Raw genomic sequence first — 23,806 nt, 5'->3', positions numbered from 1 at the left:
GGAGTGTTTGGAGAAATCCCTTCATCTTGTAGAAAGGTGAAAGGGAAAAAGAAAACACCTTTGCATAGTTCCTTAGTGAATGTTTTGATTGACTAAAAAGGGCTGAAAATAGTCTGTTGCTCTGATATATAAACGAACCTATGAGCATGATTTTTTTGACTAAAATCTCACCTCCTGAGTTCCAGTCACTCATCTTGAGAAAACCTCAGGCATTGAAAAACAAGCAGATCTTTGTATCTTCTTAATAAGTATGGATATGTCCATGCTCTTTATGAAGAGTTGCTTTTGTGACCCTGACAAAAGTCTATGTCTTCTCAACTCCTTATGCTGATTGGGAACTTATCAAATTAGTTGAATGGAATTCAGCATTTCTCCCCCTTATAAGTGTCCTGAAAATTGGATCTTGGTTATCCCAACAAATCAAAATATACCTTAGCATACTGCTCCATATCCTTAATGTGCATGGCTATCTAGCACCTGGAAATGTTCTGATTTTTCTTCCTTATTGCATCCCCTAGAGGTGTGTGCTAAGTTTGTAGGCATCATCCAAAAAACTTTTATGAAGATCCAAAACACCCATAGATAACAGATCTGGAATTTATAGTTATTCCCAAATGATACAAATTCAACAAAATTTTACAAAATTTAGAGGTTCGTGCCTGCTTAGGTACTCACAAGCGCCTGTTACAATCCCAGAATTATTGGAGAAAAGGATTTTTAACAAGATAACTAACAAGGGGAAAGGGTAAAATGGGTAAAAGAAAAAGGAAAAAAAAAGTTGTTTCTTTTTCCTAGAAAGGAAAGCACTTGGGTGAATAAAAAAAAGATACTTATACAGCATAATATTTCAATCTCTTCTGAGTTATCCTGCCTTAATAGGACACTCAGTCCAAGCTTGCTTAAAAAAATAAATAAAACTATTCTGGTTGAGATTGGTTAATTTATCATTTGTTGGGGTTAGTAGGCTGGCTTTTTAAAAAAAAAATCAAACATCAAAATCATCAAAAATATTTGAAGTTCCCCCCAAAAAGAATTCAACACTTAAGGTTAATTAGAAGTCAAGCTTCACATTCTAGATGAGGTCATAAGATATTATACATAACTCAGACCTCCCCCCAAACTAAGGGGCTCACACAGCCTGGTTCCTATCCTTGGTGTTGACCTAAGACAGACACACATTTGTTTTTTGGCTCATTATTCCCCATCTGGAGTTTACTTTAGGAAAAGCTGCAAACATAGTTTGTTCCTATACTTCCATAGATGTGGGCAAAAGGTCCTCAGCTTGCATATGTAGTCCCTGTTTTGGGAGGTTCAGATTTCTAGTGTGTACAGCAACAGATGTTTTGGGAAAAACTCTAGAGGTCTTGCAATTATATCCATGACTTGTATCCAATGATTTGTTCACTAATATTTCTAGGAAGGAGAAAGAAGACAGAAAACAGACCTAGAATTCAAAGAGCAGATAAAATTTCTGATGGAGGTGTGAATTGCACCATTAACCCTATCATATTTCCCTAATGTCTGCAACCAGAAGGCTTGGGATACTCCATGACTATGGGCTTATGATATCGAAAATTGCATAAAATAGGTGAAATAACTCTTCACAGACATTATTGAGTCTCATTACCATCTCTGAATTAAGGGGAAGGCACTGATTTTTTTTTTGCCTCCCTTCTTTATTCCAGCAGGAACTCCCCTGCTCCTCTCAGAAAGCTCCATATGTTTCTTTGTCTGAGCTGATCGGTATAGAAGGACAGTCTGAAGGGCTAAATCTCAGGGGCCTCCCCAGGAGTTAGTCCTGGTGGCGAGCCTGTGCCTCCTACTGTGTACTCTTTCTGAATATTCTAAGGCTAGTTTAAAGGGAAAGGAGAAAGATAAAGGCCAGAGTGAATATTCATCAGCAAACACAAATTTACTTCTACTTACAACAGAAGCCAGAAGGATTGTGCTCCATGAATTTTCTTTAGATTCTTCTACTCCTTGCATTTAATCCTATTTACTATAAGCAAACTATTAAAATCTTGTCTCACATACAAGCACTTAAAGTGTTGTTTGTTTGAAAAGAACATGACATCATTAGGGACATACAAATGAACTGGATTTAAGTGAGGAAGGGCCTTACTTTCTCCTCCAGAGTCATCTGGGTCCCATGGTAAGACATAGAGCAGAACAACTAGAGATTGCCCTGGACACTTTGGCCTTTTTAAGTAAAAATCTTTCCTCATCTCAGTTAATCTAAGACAACACCTTTTAGTGATTACAGCTAAGTAAAAAATGAAGCAGAAAATAGCCTCGTCAAATATATATATATATATATATATATATATATATATATATAATATATATATATATTATATATATATTATATATATATATATCAATCTGGGAGAGGAAGACCCTCAGATCTGGCCAAAATAGAAACAATTAGTTGTTATTTCCAAGTACTCTGATCTTTGAGACTTCTAATTAGACAATCAAAGAGAACCTGAGAATTTAAAGTAACAATGCAAAGAGAACCCAGTGATTACTTCACTCCTACAGTAATTGCTGATGAAAACTTTCACAAGCCCCATAAACAGATATAGAAAATACACAAGGCACTTGTAGTTAGTTGTTCCTAAAAGTTCTAAGTTCTAATAACTTCTTTATTAGTTCACAAGAATTCTAAATTCTAGTAACTTCTAAGAGTAATTAGTTCATGAGTTCTAAATTTTAATAACTTCTAACAATTTCTTGCTAGTTCATAACAATTCTAATAAGTTCTGTGAGTTATTAATTCATAAGTTTTTAATAATTTGTTATTAAGATATCTTTCTTAGGAGAATGGAACTAGATCTGGGACTCTCAACAAAATAACACCTTCTCTATTCTGATGGATTCCTCATCCTTTCATAGGGACCTTTACTGCCCTTCCTTTACCCTCCTATACAGATATATATGCTGCCAATGGAGCTGAAGAATCAGAAATTTTTTTTTTTTTTTTTTTACCACCAGAGTCCTTGGTACAATCCAATAGATGACCATGAGAAACATAGTTTTGTTAGTGGAAATGCCTGGAATCAAATTTGACCCCAGATTAGCTGCATGATCTGGGCAAGGCACTTAATCTCAAGTTTAGGTAGTTTCCTCAACTATAAAATGCAAAATAGCACCTAGATTGTTGTGAGGATCAAAGAAAACGTTTGTAAGCACTAAGCAATTAATGCCTGGCACATAGTAGTGCTATATAAATGCTTAACTTCCTATTTAACAAATACTTTTTCATCCATTCAAGTTCTTGTGGTGTCACACTGTGGGTTCATTTTCCCCATAAAATGAGCACATATTGGGACCACAAAACAATCAATACTCTAACATTTTGGTGAGTCATTTTTAATCTTCAGAGACCAATCACAGATAGCTAGAGTGCAGAGTGAAAAGTGGGTTGAGTCTGGAGTCAGAAAGACTGAGTTCAGGTCCAGACTTAGAAACTTAAATTAGCTGTATGATAGAGTATCTCACTTTAATGTTTCCTCAAAAATAAATAGAACAGTAAAAGCTGCCAATAAATTAGTGACAATAATAACACATCAATTAATTGAGTAATTAATGGCTCGATGAACCTACCTCACAGGGTTGTTGTGAGGATCAAATGAGATGATATTTATAAAATGCTTGGCACATAGTAGGAGCTTAATAAATGCTTCTTTCTTTTTCATTTAGACTTCCATTGTTATAGGAGTATTCTGAGATCTTGCACTGCTTTAGAAGGAGGTACTTTTGGATAGTTGTTAGATGTCAAGACCCTTTCTCATTGTTGGATCCATAACATCTCTGGGTGAAAGATCCTGATTGGCCACTCAAGAAATGTCTTTAATCCTTATGATCCTCTTGTTACAGAAACTACATGGGTGATCCTTTTCTTTCTCCAAGCATGTTCAAGCTTTTCTTAGCAAAAATACTGGAACAATTTTCCATTTCCTTCTCTAGCTCATTTTACAGGTGAGAAAATGGAGACAAACAGGGTTAAGTGACTTGCACAGGATTGCACAGCTAATTAAGGATCTGAGTTCAAATCTGAACTCAGGAAGATGAGCTTTCCTCATTTCAGCTCTGGGGCTCTATCCACTATGCCCTATAGCACCTCACAACCCTTCTCTTTTATAATTGCTCACAAGAGTAGCTTCTTCTACAAAAGTTCTTCCTAATCTTAGCTCCAAAACTCAATTAGAAACTCTACTAGATCCTTTCAAGGTAAAAATGGGTATATTCACACATTAGCAGAATATTTATCAAATTGATAAAAGCAAGCTCTCCATCTTAATGCCAATCCTTTCTTCCCTCCTCCAACCCCAATTAAGAGGAAAGAACAAAAAACTAAAATATCAGAAGAGTTTTAAAAAAATTAATTTGCTCTCATTTAGAGGCACAGCAGGGCAACTTCTTATACATGAATCCATCCTCTTGAGATCCAGATAGCTCATGTTCTTGGGGCAGTCTCTTTTTACTGAAATTGAGTCCAGAACGTGTGTCTTCTCAACAGTGCATTCCTGAGCAGGTCCAAACTGTTCTTGAGGACATGTTTTCCTGACTGCAGACATAGGGTTACATACTCTCTATAAAGTCCTCAACTTTATAGTGAACTCATCAACTGGATCAAGGGAATAAATTCTTCCCCCATCTTTACCCTATTATTTTAAAGACTGTTATGACTTTAGTCTGGAGCTTTAGACCTGGTTTGTATGTTATTTTGAAATCCTAAATCACTGTGTGGTATTTGGCAAGGCTAGTGTCTACAAATAAGCCATCAGTTAATCTCAAATGGAAGGAAAATCAAGATTAGTGCCCTCTGCTTCTCTGGAGGGCATGCCTCTTTTTGTTTATACATCTTGAATAGAACTACCATTCCTCTTTTCATTTCTCCCGAGACTTCTGCTTCTCTTCTCCAGAGAGTACCAGGATTCCCAAATCCAGAATATCTCAGGGGTGAAAGGTCCTGATCTGCCACTCAATAAATGTCTTTAATCTTTATGATCCTCTTGTTAAAAAAACCTCATGGGTGATCCTTTTCTTTCTCCAAGTTTGTTGCTGGTCCAGAACCCTCTTTCTAGAAGCTTTCTTAGGCTCTCAAATTGGGCTCTCAAAACCTCCAGGAGGTTCTCTAGTTGTATACATTATATTGCAAGATTCCAGGAATTTTCTAAATCTAAATGGGAAAAGTTGACTTTAAAGTTGGGGGAAAAAAAAAAAAAGGTAAGCTGCTTGAGGAACTTGAGGGAAAAAAAAAAAAAATTTGAGCCCAGTAATTAAGTTGGTAGTGAGAGTTGCTAGAGTAAACTTATAGATTCCAGAAAAGTTATCTAACTTTGCTAACATACTGTCATTTTGATTTATTAATGAGTGAATATTGATAATAATTTGATTGGTTCCCCCTTTTCAGGGATATATGACTAACCTTTAAGAGAGAAGGGCTAAAAAATGGAGTCAGTTTAAAAAAAATGAAAAATTTCCAATTTGAGCAGAAATCTGTTTCTTTTCCCTGATATAGTTGATTGGGAAATAAGGAAAGATCATAAAAATTATTATGGAAATAAAATTGAGTTTTTAAAAAAATCTCATTTCTGAGACTTGCGAAAAAGGGATCAAATTTTATGGCCTTTCAGGAAAAAATAATGTGAATCAAATCAGTCATGAGTTTGTGAAATGAACTTAAAAATTATAAGCAATAAAACTGAATTTATCTTGAATTCCATGGTGAAGTTTCTCTGAATTTACTAGGAATCGAAATTTAATAATAATAATAGCTAGTATTTATATCGTGCCTGAATATTGCACAGTGTTTTACAAATTTATTTCATTATATCTGCCCAATAACTCTGGGAAGTAGGTACATTTTGTAGGTGAGGAAACTAAGCTAGTCATAGGTTGAATTACTTGACCAGGACTACACACCAGTCTGAGGCTGGATTTGAACTCATTTCTTTCTGAGTTCAATATCCTTAAAATATTTCAACTAGACCTGTTCTTTTACTTCTCTCTCATAGAAACTGTGGAATATAAAAATTCTCTCAAATCCTGTATTGAATTTATCTCTTAGGATTGAGGTACCTTGTATATCTACTTAGCACCAGAATAGAAAAGATGTTTTATGGTTTTTCTTCTTTAAAAGTATTCTAGGAACTTTATTACTAATAGCTGGTTAAATTATTCCCTTTCTTCTAGTAGCAATTTCTTTTCATTTTTCTTCTCCAATTGAAAATAGACATATTTTAGTACATCAATTCTTTATTTTACAGTGAGGAGGAGTTTCAATGGCTCATGCAAGTGAATCTAAATAAATGATTTAGTTGAATAAAATTTTTAGCAAATTGAAGGAATTATATACAAATTACACTTACAGAGGATTAGGTTTTAAAATAATCAAATGGAGAGCAGTCTGAGTACTAGAATCTTTAAATATGAAGAAAAGCTCTTAAAAATAATTAATCCAATACCCAGAAAGTGCACTCATTTGCAAGAGACAGAAACAATAAGAAAGGAAAGTAAAACTAATGATACAGTTTAAAAATAGTAAGCTTTTTTTTTTTTTGTGAACAGAAATTTAAGGGTAAGAAATTAAGAGTAGTAGAAAGCAGAATATTATAAAGAGAAATATAGTAACTTGCAATAGAGTTAGTCTAAATTATAAGGTATTTGTAAGTTATTATAGATTCAGAAAACTAAATGGGATGACCAGAGGGAAAAAAATAGATTTAGAAAAAAGACTTTTACTTGTTAGATACCGGAACAAGAGAAAATTCGAAGAGGAGATTTATCTTTAGGAATTTCACAAGATTTCCAATTAGTTTCAAATTAAGTTTTAGAGCTGTCAGTAACCTGGTATGGATTTAGAAAAGGAAGATGAATCTGACTTATAAGTGGATAATTTAGGTTCATATTTATATTGAGTCTGATAGATTTGGTGGGGACAACTATAATCCATGGCATGGTAGATTTGGGTTATAGATTGTAATTGGTTGACAATATCTTTGCTATTGTGATATTTAAAAGTAAAAACTGAACACTGGCTATTAGAAGATCTGAATGAAAGAAGTATTAAACAAACTCTTTGATAACCTGCCATGAGAATCCCAAGAATAAGAACTGAAACCTTTAGATATAAGTTTGTATTGAAAAGCTTATATCCAGTTATATATAATTTTACAAAATCTGTGTTAGCTTTTATTTGTAGTTAATATGAAATTAAAATCCAAATCCAATTTTCTAATAATTATGTTCAAAGGACTATATACTGTAATACATGTTTATTTATTATTATATTAATTGTATATGTATGTGTCTATATATTTATAGACATATATTTGTTGTTCAATCATTTCCAACTCCTTATGACCAGATCTGGGGTTTCCTTGGCAAAAATATTGGGAGTTGTTTGCCATTTCCTTCTCCAGTTCATTTTATAAGTGAGGAAATTGAAGCAAACAGAGTAGTTATTTACTCAGGGTCACATAGCTAATAAGGGTCCAAAATCACATTTGACCTCAGATATCCCCCATTTCAGGCCCAGCAGTCTATTCACTATGACAATTAATTACAGATCTATCTATCGTTTATCTAGTTTGTACATGTACACATGGTTATATATATGTATGTATATGTGTATACATAATATATGGGTAGATACAGATATATCCACATATGTCTATAATATATGCATGTATATATTTAAATCCATTTACATATTTTCATATATGAATGTATTTTTCTGGAATGAGCTTATTTATTCAAAACATCTAAAAGTATTTGAGTTCTTTTCCTGTTCCTATTTTCCCACTAGATGAAAAATTGGTACTTCATAGCAATTTATGGAATAATTTGTCTGATATGCAATTCATTCAGATCCTCTAATACTCTTTTATTCTAGATATAGAGAGTGCCACTTTTAGAATACAAAGATATACTGTAGTTCACAATAATTAGGAATATTTGGAAAGTTGTCAAAACATTAAATAGGCAGGAGAAATTCATTTACATAATGAATTTGTAGATTTGTTCCCTGGAAATCTGAACCATAATGTTTGTCAATTATTTTGTTATATCTTTAAACAAATCCCAATACCTACTGATATTAATGTTAACTGTAAAGATAATTGCATCTTTCTTATCATAAGCATTAGAATTGAATGTAGGGGTTATAATCTCTTGGATCAGTAAGTATAACTTGCTTATCATTTATTATCTCAGTTAGAGCCTGGTAAAAGTGTTGATGTTGCTAAATTCTACCATCCAGGGGGAAAATGCCAATGGGTACCAACTGGAAAACGGTAAATGATGCAACCATATTTAAAGTAACTTCAGGTGGATGTTGATTGCTGAGAAGGTTGGATCAATCCTGATCCATTTTTCTTAATCTTGCTTCCTTTTTTTGAATGAAAGTTTTTCCACTTGTTAGATCACAAATTTAACTATTTTACTCTTTGACTAAATATAGTTATAATTCATAAATTTGTTCTTTCAAAAATATTTTAATTTTTTTCTAAAGAAAATAGAGATAGTCTCATCTGTACATACTTAAGAAGTCTGTGACTTTTAGACTGAGACTTGATAGAATTTTAATTGTTATAACAATAATCCTCCTGTCCCTTTAATTAAAAACAATAAATTCTGTGTGATTGTATATACCTAATTTCATACTGTTGGGGACATTAAAGTGAATCACTTTCTTAGTAATGATCAAAGGAGTAAGTAGCTCAGGCCAGTCCCACTCTAACTTGATTCATAAAATGTGCACATGTGTTTATCATGTGGAATATATCCCATTCTCACAGGCTGTATCTTTCTCTTCTTAAATATCAGTCGACTCTGAAGGACATGTGAACATCATGCAGTTCTTCCAAGATCAGTCCCTAGAAATTGAGAAATATACTTGGAGATGTACAGGGTGTCTTTTATATCCTGGGCATTTGTGATATATGGCTGTACCCCAAGGCCTTATTTCCACACTTTGTTCACAAGCACCAAGTCCAGCAAACATAAAACAAAATGGGAATGGGGAAAAGGCATAGGATTCAGGGATGGAAAAATGGAGAAAGCAAGGGAAAGATTAAAAAAGAAAAAAATTGGCTCGCTTCAAATGATGTTCTTGTGGCCAAATAGAACTGTTTGAGCTGTCCTATTTGGAAATCAATAATGTGGCAGCTAAGTGGATCAATGGATGAAGCACTGAGTCTGGAGTCAGGAAAACTCAAGTTCAAATCTGGCATCAGATATTTACTAGCTGGGTGATCCTGGGCAAGTTACTTACCCCTATTTGCCTCACTTTCCTCAAATGTAAAGTGAGTTGGAGAAGGAAATGGCAAACCATTCCAGTATCTTTGCCCAAAAAACCCCCCAAATCAAATGGGATCACAAAGAACCCAAATATGATTGAAAATAACTGAACAACTGAAAACATTGATTGCCATCCTTATAGAGGAAGGAATAATCTCTAGCCTGAGGAATCCCGCATAATGGACAAATCATTAGAAATAATATTTCAAGTTCAGTTCTGTATAAACTTGCTGTGTGACCATTGTTAATTCCCTCTACCTCTCTGAGCAACAATCTCCTTCTTTTTCCCATGATGAGGACAGACTAAGCCATTTCTAAGTATCCTACTTCTAACAGTCTATGGTTCTCAGCTCTTGTTTCACTATAGTAATAAGATAGCTTTTGGGGATCTTTAAAAATTATTCCTGTTACTACATGACAGCGACAGGGATGATGAGTTGTTATGGCCAGACAAGAATGAAATGAGAAATAAATGGATGTGGAGTGAGGTATAATGGTCTGAAACAAAGTATTTTCCATAGATTAAGTGTATAGCCTAGGTGTAGGACTTCTAATATAGACTGCTCTTTGGGCAACTGTATCTAAATTGGTAACCTTAAAATAACTTTGAAGGACAGTGAAAAGTGATGTCTGTGTTGCTATTCCTGGGCCTCCAAATTCAGCCTATGGAGTTAACTCTGAATTTGCATTCTGGCAAGACTATGAACCCTCTTCCCACCCCCCCCCCCCCCAAAAAAAAAAAAAAAAAAGCTTTAGCCATGTGACTTAAGGGCTGTTGCTCACAGACCACTGGCTTTTTTTTTTTTTTAATCACTCACCTAAAGTGCAAATTGAAAATTTTGTCTTAAAATAGGATGCAGTCTTTTTCTTTATAGTTTGGGTTTTATGCCACTCTTCTACTTGACTCTCAAGTATGGAAATGACTATTTTGCCAAATGTATCAAGACTTCACTATGTTGAGGACCCACATTTGTGCTGGAAGTCTGAGAAGCAGAGGCGGTTTTTCTATGGCAGGACACAAAGGATTATAGACTTAGACACTATAGAGACTTTTGGAGCCAACTATTCATTTAGTAGTTGAAGAACATAGGCCCAGAAAACTAAAATGATGTATCTAAGGTCACACAGGAGGGAAGGAAATGGTAGAGCTGAGATTAGAATCTAAATATTTTGACTTTAAATCCAGAATTCCTTCTACTGTACCATACTGCATACTGCCTTTTCTCTTTGTGCTTACACAATTACTGAAAAAAGTGGATAATACAAGATCCTGGTATGTTTGGTGATTGTTGTTAAGTTGTTTCATTCACATCTAACTCTTTGCAATGTCATTTGGAGTTTTCTTGGCAGATATACTGGAATAGTTTGACATCTTTTTCATTTCATTTTACAGATGAGGAAACTGAGGCAAACAGGCAAAAATTATACAATATAAGCATTTGGAGTATTTTGGCTGCAGAGAAACTTACCTGTAACAAGATGGGATGAGTATTGATGGAAAGGGTATAGAGAAGGCGCAATTTGTCCCGCTCAGTAAAATGATCCATGAAGACACTGCCAGCATCTGCCACTTCAGCATATCTCCGGACAATGCGATCTAAGAGCCTCTGTGAGGGACATCGTAGCATTGGACTAGGCAGACCCTGTAAATTGAAACATCCATGCAGGTGATTGTTATATGTCTATGGATAGTTTATGTCTATGGCTGGAGCAGACATCACTATAACTGGGTTACAAATATTACAATTTTATCACCCAACTTTCTTTGAGTAATAATATCTTTTATTTTTACATCACTTACATTTCCCATCATTTCCAAGAAAGCTATCTCTTATAACAAGTTTTTAAAAAAAGTTTTATAAAATTAATGAATACATCAAAAAAGTCTTAAATTTATATGTAGTATTCTATGTTTCTGGTCCCCTATCTCTGCAAAGAAATAGGGAGGGGTGGGACTTCTCATATCTTTTCTTTGGGGGTCAACTGAGGCAAACAGGGTTGTGACTTGCCCAGGTAAGTTTCTGAGGTGACTTTTTAACTCAAAAAGAGGAGTCTTTTTTTTACTTTCTCTTTCTTTCCTTCCTTCTAAAATCAAAGTCAGATATAGAATATTGGGCTTTAAGTCAGGAAAACTTTTTTTTTTAATTTAAAAAAACTTGGGAGGATGGGAGAGGAAAATGGGGTTAAGTGACTTGCCCAAGGTCAAACAGTTAGCAAGTATTAAGTCTGAGTCTGAATTTGAATTCAGGTCCTCCTGACTTCAGAATCAGGACTTTATCCACTGCACCATCTAGCAGTTCCCTTTCTTTTCTCAGAGCTTTTATGGATATGTTTTATTTTTACATTATAAATATTTAGAAATCACTGCTAACTTCAAAGAAATCTCTTGTAACACATTAAAATAGTTAAATAAAATTAATACTACTTATTAGCATTTTTTCTCTCAACAGAATTTTATTTTTTTCTAATACACACAGTTTTCAATATTCCTTTCTGTAAGACTTAGTGTTGCAAATTTTTCTCCCTCCCTTTCTTACCTCCTTCCCTCCCAAGACAGCAAGCAATGAAATATAGGTTAAATAAATGCAATTCTTTTAAACATATTTCCATATTTGTCATGTTGTGCAAGAAAAATCAGACTAAAAGGGAAAAAAGCATGAGAAGGAAAAAAACATACAAATAAAAAAAGGTGAAAATACTATACTTCATTGATCATTCTAATTTCACAACAGTCAGTTTTGATTATTTTAATATTCTGATTCTTTCTACTTACATTGTGATATTCATTGTGTATGCTATTTTCCTGGGTTCTGCTAAGCTCATTTTATATCAGTTCATATAAATCTTTCCATGCTTCTCTATATTCATCATATCCATTATATCTCATGGCACATTCATATACCATAATTTATTTAACCATCCCTCAATTGTTGTGTCATATACTTTGTTTCCAGGACTCTGCTACTATAAAAAGTGCCACTACAAATATTCTCATTCTATAAGAACCTAAAGAGTATATTTTATTCACTTTCTTTGCATAATTCTAAGTTGTTTTCTTGAATGTTGCATCAGTTCACATCTTCATCAATAATGCATTAGCATGCCTATATTTCAATATTGCTTATTTCCATATTTTGTTATTTTTGCCAGCTTTCTGAAAGTGAGGTGAAATGTCAGGTTTTTAAAAATTTGCATTTCTCTTACATTAGTATTTTGGGGCATTCTTGCATGACTTTTAATAGTTTGTGATTCTGATTGTTCATATTCTTTGATCACTTATTTACTGAGGAATGAATTTTGGTCTTATTTATTTCTGCTAGTTGCTTAGATATCTTGTACAGAAAACTCTCTTTCAGGGATATTTAATACAAAGATTTTTTTTACTCCCCCAATTAACTACTTCCTTTTTTATCTTAGCTTTATTCATTTTGCTCATACAAACCTTTTTCATTTTGTTATTAAATTTGCCTATTTTATTTTTCATAATTGCCATTATCCCTTGATTAAGAATTCACCTACTACCTAGAACTATGAGAAGCATATGATCATTTTTTTCTAATATTTTAATATTAAAGCCAAATATCCATTTTGAACTTACTATGGAATATGATGTAAGATGGGGTCTAAACTTTATTTCTATAAGCCTACTTCCCAGTTTTCCTAGCAGTTCTTGTTAGCTAAGGAGTTTTTCCCTAGCTTATTTATGTTTTCAGGTTTCTTGAACATTGGATCATTAAATTAATTTATTTCTCTTTCATTTCTACATTTGGCATTATTTCCTGTGACTTTCTAGACATTTTATTTCTATAAATCAATTTTGTTATTATTTTATGTTTAGCATAAAATCTATATATTTATTTTGGTTATGTTGGTAAGATCTAGTCATGTCTAGTGAATATTTCTTCAGCTACTTGAACTGTTTATTTCTTTAAGTAGTGTTATTTTATATCTATAAAAATAACAAATTTTCCTTGTTAGAATGACCCTCAAATATTTTGTACCTTTTGTAGTTATTTTGAATCTTTCTTTTCTATTATTGGTCATATGTGTGTGTATGAATGCGTACATATATGTGTGTGTATTTTAGCTGAATTGTTTTCAGTCATGCTCAACTCTTCATGACCCCATTGAAGAGTTTCTTAGCAAAAAATACTGGAGCAGTTTGCCATTTTCTTTTCAAGTTCATTTTACAGATGAGGAAACTGAAGATGAAGAAACACGGGATAAAGGGACTTGCTCAGGGTCACAAAACTAGTTAGTGTGATATGTCTTTCTGACTGCAGCACTGTGCACTATGGTGCCATCTAGCAATTACACATATACACAAATACATATGTGTTTATGTATATATGATCGTGTATATCCATAACCATGTATATGTATATCTATATGTATCTGTGTATGTATTTATACATACACACTATAAAAATTCTGGTTAATTTTTGTGAATTTATCTTGTAGCCTACAAATTTATTGAAGCTATTAATTTTTCCTTTTTTTTTTTCTGATTTGTTTTTGAGGACTTCCTAAACAATTTAATTTGTTTGTGGATCAATATTATAGCAGAAAAAAACCTCTCAATATACAAGTCATTCAAATAAGCTTTGTGAATTGTTCCTTATATAACTATATGTAATATATATACATATATCATATATACACACACATATATATATATTTATGGATTACAAAACTTTATATATACATATATACATATATATATTTATGGATTTAGTTATATAAATTCTCTTGAGAATTACATTATGGTTAGTCTTAGAACAAGGAAGATCCAAGTTCCATTTCTACATCTGACACTTACTATCCATACAACCCTGGGCAATTTCTTTGTGCTCTAGGCCTTGTATTGTGTTTTACTAATTTTGTTAAAAATTTCCCAATTACATTATAATCTGGTTCTGGGTACCCTAGGGAGTGAGGGAGGTCCACAGGCCATGTGCTTGACACTTCTGCTGTAGATAGCTCCATTGGAGAGAAAGTACTAAGAGTCCTCATCTGGGTGGTGAGGACTTTATTAATGAAATTATAGGTGCATTTTCTAATTTCTATTATTTCTATTCCTTTACTAATGAAATTATAGGTCCATTTTCTAATTTCTATTATTTTGTAGGTAATTCTATTTACCTATTTTAAAATCCTAGTTTTGTTGGCATATAATTGATCTAGTAAATTCTGGTAATTATTTTTTAATTTCTTCTGGATTTGTTGTAGTTTCATCTTTTAACTGATTTTACTCTTTGAATCATGTTAGCTAAAGTTTTATCAATTATTTAAAATCTTTCAAAGAACCTTCCTTTAGTTTTATCATTTGTATAGTGTTTTTGGTTTTCCAATGTACTTTGCAACTCATCTGTTTTATGGATAAATTTAGCCAATAATATTTAAGATTACAATTATTGTGTTTATTTTTTGAGTCAGTTAGGTGAAGCTATGGATAGAGCTTGGAGTCAGGAAGGCCTGAGTTCAAATCTAGTCCTGGACACTTATTGATTGTATGAAAGTCACTTAGCCTTTGTTTATCTCAGTTTCCTCAACTGTAAGATGGGGATAATAAACAATAACACTACCCACCTTACAGTGTGATTGTGCAGATCAAATGAGATCCAAGTGAGATAATTTACAATCATATTTGGAGAACACTTACTGATGAAGTCTTCAATGTTAGATGTGGTTAGCAGAGGAATTAATTGATAAAAATAGATCCCTGAGGCAGGCAAGGAGAAGGCTCAGATAGAAATCAGTTTAGCTTCCATAGTCCCACCCTTTGGGGAACTGATCCAAGTTATGTCAGACTCCTGAGACTCTTTATAGAAATCCTAGTCATGCCCCAGAGGTTAATTTTTCCCTATAAAATCTACTTGTGGGCCATCCCATGGCTTCTACCTTCCTTTGGGCTAGCCACCTTGGGCACTCTGCCTTGTGGTATTTCCCCTAACTCCACTCTGCTTCCCACCCCCACTTCCATTCCTTATAGCTAACTGACTCTTTTAGGGTCTTAAGTTCCTTTCAGGAACTGCCAGCTAAGGGCATTGGCGCAACCTCATGGGGTGCTCCCTTTCTTCTGGGTAATTGTGAGTTCCACTGAGGAATTTGTCTGTCATATGCTCTTTCAACTCTATTTCATATTTACCATTACCAATGTCTATTATATCCCTCCATTTTGTCTGTAATTTCTTCCCTAAATAAATCTATCTTTTGCCAAAAAAAAAATGGCCATTGTGAATGGCCCCAATTTTTGGTGCCTGCCATCATTTGGTGACAAACTCCACATCATAAATCACATCACTTAACTATGATGCCTGTTTCATTTTAGTGATGGAATATGAGAGTGTAGAAGTGCTGAATCCCCAAATATATTGGGGTTCTATGGCTCACCATATGGCCCCCCAAAAGTTGAGAATATGGTAGGTTGAACCCAAAAATATATTGGGTTTTCAGGTTGGTTTTGCAAGGTATCTCAAAAGAATTTGTAGGCTTACATCACTTCCAAATAAAAAGGAAAAAATTTATTATTATGTCATTGATTGACAGGCTAAGTTCCAAAAGAACATTTAGCTATTAACAAAGGGAAAAACTTGGACTAAATTCTCTAATGGAACTCTCCATTAATAGAAGGGAAAATGCCATGAAGACAGACTAAGTTCCTAGAGAACTTGCTGCCATAAGATGGGCAGTTCCTAATGAACCCATGATGCCATAAGAGAGGCATCCTAATATCCTAAAGAAATTAACAAAGAAGTGGGATGCCATTAAGTTCTTTTATAGAAGAAAAATAACCTCAAGGATTGACATCTAGTTGACTTTCTGATTGGATACAGTAACTGTGAAGTCATAATTTTGTCAATTCAAGGAATTCAACAAGAAATTTAAGGAGGACCTACTACAATAAAGGCTATTTAAAAATAACAAAAGATCAGCTAAAGGACGAGCTAATGCTGTCAGTACTCTTCCCTGGAGTAGTTTGGACAATTCAAGCCCTCTCCTGTTAATGCTCCTCCCTGTGACCTGCCATAATCTTTATTCATCCCCATCATTAGGTGCCATATAAATGCTTGTTCCCTTTCCTTTACCTCTCCTCATTAAATCCTGCTTAAAAAAATTGAGGAGGGGGCAGCTTGGTGGTGTAGAGGATAGAGCACAGCCCTGAAGTCAGGAGGACTTGAGTTTAAATCCAGCCTCAGACACTTAACACTTCCTGGCTATGTGATCCTGGGCAAGTCACTTAACCCCAATTGCCTCAGCAAAAAAAAAAAAAAAAAAAAAGATTTAATTGCTACAGGGAGCTCTCACTCAGGAGCATTTCACTATTCCCCCCAAGCAGATTGGCCATTGCTCCATAATTTATGTTTTTAAAGAGTTGCCTGTAGGCATTTACAGCTTAAATGATTTATTTCAGATAACACAATCTGAGGCAGAGTTTGAACACAAGTTTTACTTATCCTGATGGCAGTTTTCAGTCCAATGCACTATGTTCAGTTTCTCTGGTTTTCCATTATCCTAAATTTTGTCTATTAAACTTTTAACTTTAAAAATGTAATTTGTACTTGTGGTAATGATGAGTGTATTAAACATTCTGCAAGTGTATTAAATCTTCTGCAGGCAGCATGGCAAGATTCATCAATAATAGAGTAGCATTAGGGCAGCTAGATAGTGCATTGAATAGAATGTTGTTGAGCTTAGAATCAGGAATACTGCCTTTCCTGAGTTCACAACTGACCTTGGCCACTTATTAGCCATGTGGTCCTGAGCAATTCATTTAACTCTGTGTGCCTCAATTTCCTAATCAGAAGAATGAGCTGGAGAAGGAAATGGCAAGCCACTCCAGTATCTCTGCAAGAAAACTCCAAATAAGGTCACAATTGGACAACACAACAATAACAAATGAACAAAGCAAAATTTCTAGTGTGCTGGGTAGATGCTCTATGTATGAAGTCATGAAGAATAAGGCACAACTGAAAAATGACTGAACAACTGAACAGTAGAATTGAGCCTTTGACCCTTTACAAACCATAGTTTTTCCTACTTCAGACATTAGCTCACTCATCTCTCTGTGTATGTGCACTGTTTTGCTAATCCATTGAATGTTGGGTGAGTTTCTTTGGAGAGCTTTAAGGAATAACCTTAAAGAATAACTTTAAAGAATTTGTAGATTGAATCTTCACCTATACACTAGCTTCAGTGGCCTCACAGTGGTATCCAACATGTTCTTCAACTCCATAATGAAGGCCCCATGGCAAAGTTTATCATAGGTTGAACTCTTTTTAAAAAATAAGCACAATTTGTCCATAACTTGCTTTATATGGAACAATCTGATTCCCATCTCCACACACTCCCATGCCCTATTCTTTTCTTTCTAATACAGAACTTTTGATATTCTACTTTTACTTACGTAAATTTTAAAATTCTTTCTTTGTTAAACGCTGGTAAAAGTGTGGTTCAGAAGTTTACCTCTCTCCCCTACCTCCCACCTTTTTGTATGACCTTTATCTGACATAGTCTGATTTCAAGAAATATTTTCACTTCTTTTTTCTCTTTTCTCCTTTGTTTCTCTAGGATATTTCTAATCTTTCTTTACAGCCTATAGATGTTCTTTCTTCCCAAAAATCAATAAATTAACAACCATTTATTAAGTACAAAATATGTGCCAAGTATTGTGGATATAAAGACAAAAATGAGACCAATCTTACATCTTACACAAATAATTCTAATAGCTGAAATACATAATTTACACACACCTATATATATATATATATATTTATATACAAATAAGGATAGAGACTGATTTGCCATTTGATTAGTATATATTCCCAGAAACTCACTCTACCAAGACAGATTAGCACCTCAGAAATTTACAGTGTCAGAAAGTTGCCTAAAGCAACATTTTCCAAATGATTATGCATTATGTGTATTATATTGTATATTATAGTATATTGTATATATATATATATGTTATTATGCATACAACTGAGAGAAATGATTATTTTTCTCACATTAAAAACCAATTACTGAATTAAGATTAAGGTTTTTCTCCTTTCTATTTCCTCATTCAGAAATCAGCTCCTGTAGATTATTCAACTAGTCTTTGAAGTGCAGGACTGATGACAAGATAAAATCTTGTGTTAAACTTACCTAACTGAGAAAACTTAGATCTGATCAAAAGATACAGAAATTCTAGTCTAGGTGGACTGGTGAATTTCAGCTCATTATGTTTCAGTTAAGACAAGTCTTGAGTGGAAGTGAATTCCTCCTTTTGTCTATATTGCCCTAGTCTGTGGTAGTTGGGAAGAAACAAGTCTCTATGTGAAGTTCTGAGTGATCAGAATTATATTCCCCCCAACCCTGTGTTAGAATAAACCTCTTTCTCATTGTAATGAGAAATAATTCTTTCACAAATTGTTAATTGATCAGAGTTGATTGCTTCCTGCCAGGAACACCCATTCTTCCAAAGGTATAAAAGAATGTAGAAGTCTGTTATGTTTTGTCTTGAGTTTACAAGAGATGACCAAATGACCGTCCCTTTATTATTTGCTAGCCATAATTAATAAAATGATTAATTATTCAGAAATTATGTCTTTCAAACTTGTATATATTACACTATAAAAATAGTACCAAAACAGAATATTTTAAAAGGTGACTTGCAGATAAAATAGTATTTGATTCTAGAGTTGATTGGGAGTTGCTGCAATTTGCTGAATAGGGAAGTAATGTAGTTAGATGTGCTACTTTCCCTTGAGGAAAATCATTCTGGCAGTTTATAATTAGGATGGATTGAAGAAGGAAGAAACTTGATTTGACTAAAAAAATCAGGAGGTTAGTGTATTAGTCTAAGTGAGAAATACTAAGAACCTGAACCAAGATGACATCTATTTGAGTAGAGAGAAAGGGACAGATAAGAGAACTATTGTGGAGGAAGAAATGACATATTTTGTTAACTACTTAGATATGTAGGATAAAGGAAAGTAAGAAGTCAAAGAGTATTCCAAGTTTCCAAATCTGGCTGACTAGATGGACAGGGATACTTTTAATAGAAAGAGGGTAGCTTGGAAGATAAGTAAGTATGGAAAAGAGATAATGAGTTCACTGTTGGACATGTTGACTTTGAGAGGCTTGTGGAACATCAAATCTGAAATATGTAATAGGCAATTTAGTGAAGGTAGGACTAGATTCAGAAGAGAGTTGAGAATCAAGTAAATAGGTGTGAGTTGGCTACACAGAAACAATCACTGAAACCTTGGGAGCTGAAATAGTCACCAAATGAGTCAGTGGACATGGAGAAAAGAGTATCTATGACAGTGCCTTGGGGAATATTCAAGTTTAGGGGTGGGATATCTGTGATGATATAACAAAAGAGAGTAAGAAGGAATGGTCATGTAGGTAGAAGAACCACTGAATGTCAGGACAATCCAGAGAGGAGGAAGAATAAGTATCTAGGAAGAGAAAATAATCAGTAGTATCCAATATGTAGAGATTCAGAAAGATGAAGATTGAAAAAAAGATCTAATGATCTAATGAAAAAAGTCTACTGACTTGTCAATTAAAATATCATTGGTGACTTGGAGAAAGTGGTTTCTAATGATTGAAAAACAAACACAATCAGGAGGGTAAGAATTTGGGAGACTAGAAAGATAGAAGTGCCCTCCTCAGGCACAGAGAAGTTAGAAGAGTTTAAACGCAGCCTCAGATACTTAGTAGCTATGTGACTCTGGGCAAATCGAGAGAGACAGAGACAGAGAGACAGAGAGAGACAGAGCCAGAGAGACAGAGAGACAGACAGAGACAGAGACAGAGAGAGAAAAGAGCGAGAGAGCCAGAGAGAGAGACAGAGCTAGAGAGAGAAAAGGAAACAGAGACAGAGAGAGGGGGAGAAGGAAGAGAGGAGTAGTGAGAGGGGGAGGGAAGGAAGGAAAGAGAGAGAGAGAAGGAGAGGGAGAGGCGAAGGGAGAGGGAGAGGTGTGGAACTGGGTGAGAAAGGTAATATATACATAACTGAATATTTTCCAACCAAAAAGTGGAAAGTGTTTATTGTTGTAGTAGCAAGTCAGCTTACCAGTCACTGTTCCAGAGAATAGAATGCAGGCCCAGGGAATTCAAAAGGTGATCTGGGAGATAATGAATGGGGATAGAGGACGCTTTAGCACATTTAATATATGGTTTGAAACTGGAGCCTTTCCTCTGGATGTCAAGTAGTCATATGTCCTGTATAATGTGTGAGGTAATTCTGAGGGGAAAGTAAGAATTCTATAATGTGAAGATATTGACATTATCTCTTATTCATTTCCTTTCAACACATTGAGATGCATTGCAGTTGATGTGTGATTGGTTAGGAAGTTATAGATTATATCATCTAAATTTAGCTAAACTCACCCTCATAAAATAGACAAATGACTCATAATATTACTGCAAAGAAATCATAGAATGAAGATAAGACTAATTATATAAAGACAACCAGAAAGCAAGCTGACAATTTTTCCTATTCTGAATATGAACTCTTCATCATCCATATTATAAGATAAAAAACAATGAAGATCTAACAAGACCTGACAAGTCAGTCAAAAAATTCAAAATTATCTAGAAGATAATTTGAATTAGGGATTTACATAACCTTTAATCATTCACCATAAACTTTGCCCTAAATATACACTGTCCTTTGAGATATAGTTAAGGATAGTATGACATTATTGGGCAGCTAGGTTGTGCCATGAATAGAGTTCTGGGCCTGCAGTCAGAAAGAGTCATCTTCCTGATTTCAAATCTGGCCTCACATTCTTAGTAACTGTGTGATTCCAGGAAAGTCTCTTAACCCTGTTTGCCTCAGTTTCCTTATCTCTAAAATGAGCGGGAGAAGGTACTGGCAAACCATTCCATTATCTTTGCCACGACCCCATACAGGGTCACAAAGAATCAGACAGGACTGAACAACAAGTATGAAACTATTACCATTAGCAAAACATTTTAAAACTAAACTTTCATTCTTGAAAATTATGTAAGTTTATTATCATTTTAAAAAGCCTCCTATTTGTACATTTAAAATGTTGGAATCAAAATTTTCTGACTTGTTTAAAAAAATCTTCCAAATAAAGAGTTTCAGTGAGTTTTGAGCCAATTTGCTAAAAACATAAAAATTAGTTTCAATTGGTTTGCAAGAAAAAATAATTAACATCAGGGAATATAAAAATTGTCGGATTTTTTTTTTAAACCTTTACATAATTAGTGGATAAGATTGTCCTAATTTATTAAACACTCCTAGTGATATACATATCCTATTTGTCTCTATGTACCTTTGGAATGTATCTTGTCTAGTTATGATAGGTATTAATGTCAAGGCTCAAAATAAATTAAACTTTAAACCTTTGAATTTCTGATTTAGCTGGTAAAGTGGTAAGCTAAGGTTTAAAAAAATAATGAAGCATAGTCTATCACATTCTCACTGAAAAAATTAGGAGTCTACATTATTACTTAATTTACTATACTGCTTGATTATATCTTTTACTATTAATTATGAGTCATTTGCACTTAATTTTTTTAGTAAGAGTATAAAGATTTTTTTATATGTGTTAAGGTAGAGGGTGCAGGTGGGATAGAAATACAAGCAATTCTCTGTGTCCTTTAAAAGCAAAACAGTGCCACTTTGAATAGATATGGGCCCTGGGGAGTTCAAGCAGGTAGAAAGGAACTATAGCATGGAAAAATATTAGATGAGACTGAGAGAATTAACAATAAGAAGTGGTTAAGGCCATCTCTTAACCTCCTACCCCTAATCCATGTGAAACTAGTCCTGCCCAAATTCACTTTTGCCTCAAGAGCTTATCTTTGTTAAGTCTATTAACATCTATTAATTATCTATTTATCTAATCTATCATCTGGCCATCCAACTAACGATATCTATCTAATCTATTATCTATCTATCCATCCATCCATCTCTGGATTATCTAATCTATATATTCATGTATCTATATCTATCTATCTATTCATCTATCTTTCTTTCTATCATCTGTCTACATACTTATTTATCTATTTTGGCATAGCTAGAGATGTATATCTGTAGTAGTAGAGCTACTGGTTGTTGAAAGTAATTTTTTCCCTTCATGTGATTATCAAAAAGCTGCTCTTAATCATGAGGAATCAGTATCCATAAGATCTCAATATGGACACTTCTTCAGTACATTTGTCCAGAGATGGAAGAATGGGAAGTCCAATATGCTGGACCCTTTGAAGCCCATGAGGTCCTTCTGCGCAGGTGATAGAAGGGAAGAAGACTTAGTCCAAGTCAAAACTGAGTCTCTATTCCCTGTCACCCATCAAAAGTTTCCTCTACAGGAATGTTCTGGAAAGTGATGCTACTTCCACTCTTTAGAACCTTTTGATTTCAGGTAATTCATCCTTTTTTTTAAAGGCCCCAGAAATTATGACAGAATCCCTCAGCCAAATGGAACAGACTACCAGTCTAATGTCCTTTTATTCAGCAAATGACTTTCAAAGATTTTTCATACTTATTCTGAGGCCTTGAGTCAGAATGATTCATCTTCTTACTTTGTTTTTTATTCCTTAAAGGGGTATGGAAAGACCCACATGTGCAAAATATTTGTTGTAGCTCTTTTTGAAGTGGCAAAAATTAAATGAATACCCATCAATTGGGGCAATAGCTTAATAAGTTATGGTATATGAATGTAATGGAATATTATTGTTTTACAAGAAATGATGACTGGACTGATTTCAGAAAAGCCTGGAAAGACTTACATGAACTGATGCTGAGTGAAGTGAGCAGAACCAGGAGAACATTGTACATAGTAAAAGCAAGATTATGTGACAATCATCTATGATAAATTTAGCTTTTATCAGCAATGCCATGATGCAGGACAATTCCAATAGACTGGGATAGAAAATGACATCTGCATCCAGAGAGAGAACTATGGAGACTGAATGTGGATCAAAGCATAGTATTTTCACCTTTTTTGTTGTTGTTTTTTTGCTTTTTCTTTCTCATGACTTTTTTTTCGTGACAATACGATAAACATGGAAATGTGTTTAGAAGAAATGCATATGTCTGATCTATATCAGATTGCTTGCTATCTTGGGGTGCAGGGAGGTAAGGAAGGAAGGGAGAAGAAAGTTTGAAACACAAATTCCTACAGAAATGAATGTTGAAAACTATAACGTATTTGAAAAAATAAAATACTATTGAAAAAGATGAAATGCTATAGGAATTGAATAAATCCTCTATGAGATAATTACCTCATGTGTTAATTCTTCTTGGCTGCTCTTTCCATTTTTGTAGGGTTAAGAATATGTAAGTGTGTGTGTGTGTGTGTGTGTGTGTGTGTGTGAGCACAGGTGAACTATTTCCATTATTTTTTTGAAGCACTTAGAAAAGACTAGGATGTTGGAGACTAAATATGGTAGTTCCACTCTCAGTGATGAAGAAGGGTTTGTCATAGAGATCTTTACAGACCTTTTCATTTTGACCCATTTGTGGCATGGT

At 34.1% G+C, this 23,806-nt stretch overlaps 1 protein-coding gene across 1 annotated transcript in view; it reads right to left on the bottom strand.

Annotated features, from left to right (window-relative positions):
* The window catches only part of DIPK2B (divergent protein kinase domain 2B), a 63,280-nt gene that overhangs the window by 5,656 nt on the left and 33,818 nt on the right, over positions 1-23,806 (bottom strand). Inside the window, exon 4 of the mRNA XM_051984986.1 lies at positions 10,779-10,952. Within this exon, the coding sequence (XP_051840946.1) occupies positions 10,779-10,952 (174 nt within the window). The remainder of the gene's footprint in view (positions 1-10,778; positions 10,953-23,806) is intronic.

This window comes from Antechinus flavipes, chromosome 3 (genome assembly GCF_016432865.1).
Source record: "Antechinus flavipes isolate AdamAnt ecotype Samford, QLD, Australia chromosome 3, AdamAnt_v2, whole genome shotgun sequence".
Taxonomy (NCBI): Eukaryota; Metazoa; Chordata; class Mammalia; order Dasyuromorphia; family Dasyuridae; genus Antechinus; species Antechinus flavipes.
This window is presented reverse-complemented; position numbering and strand designations above follow the sequence as displayed.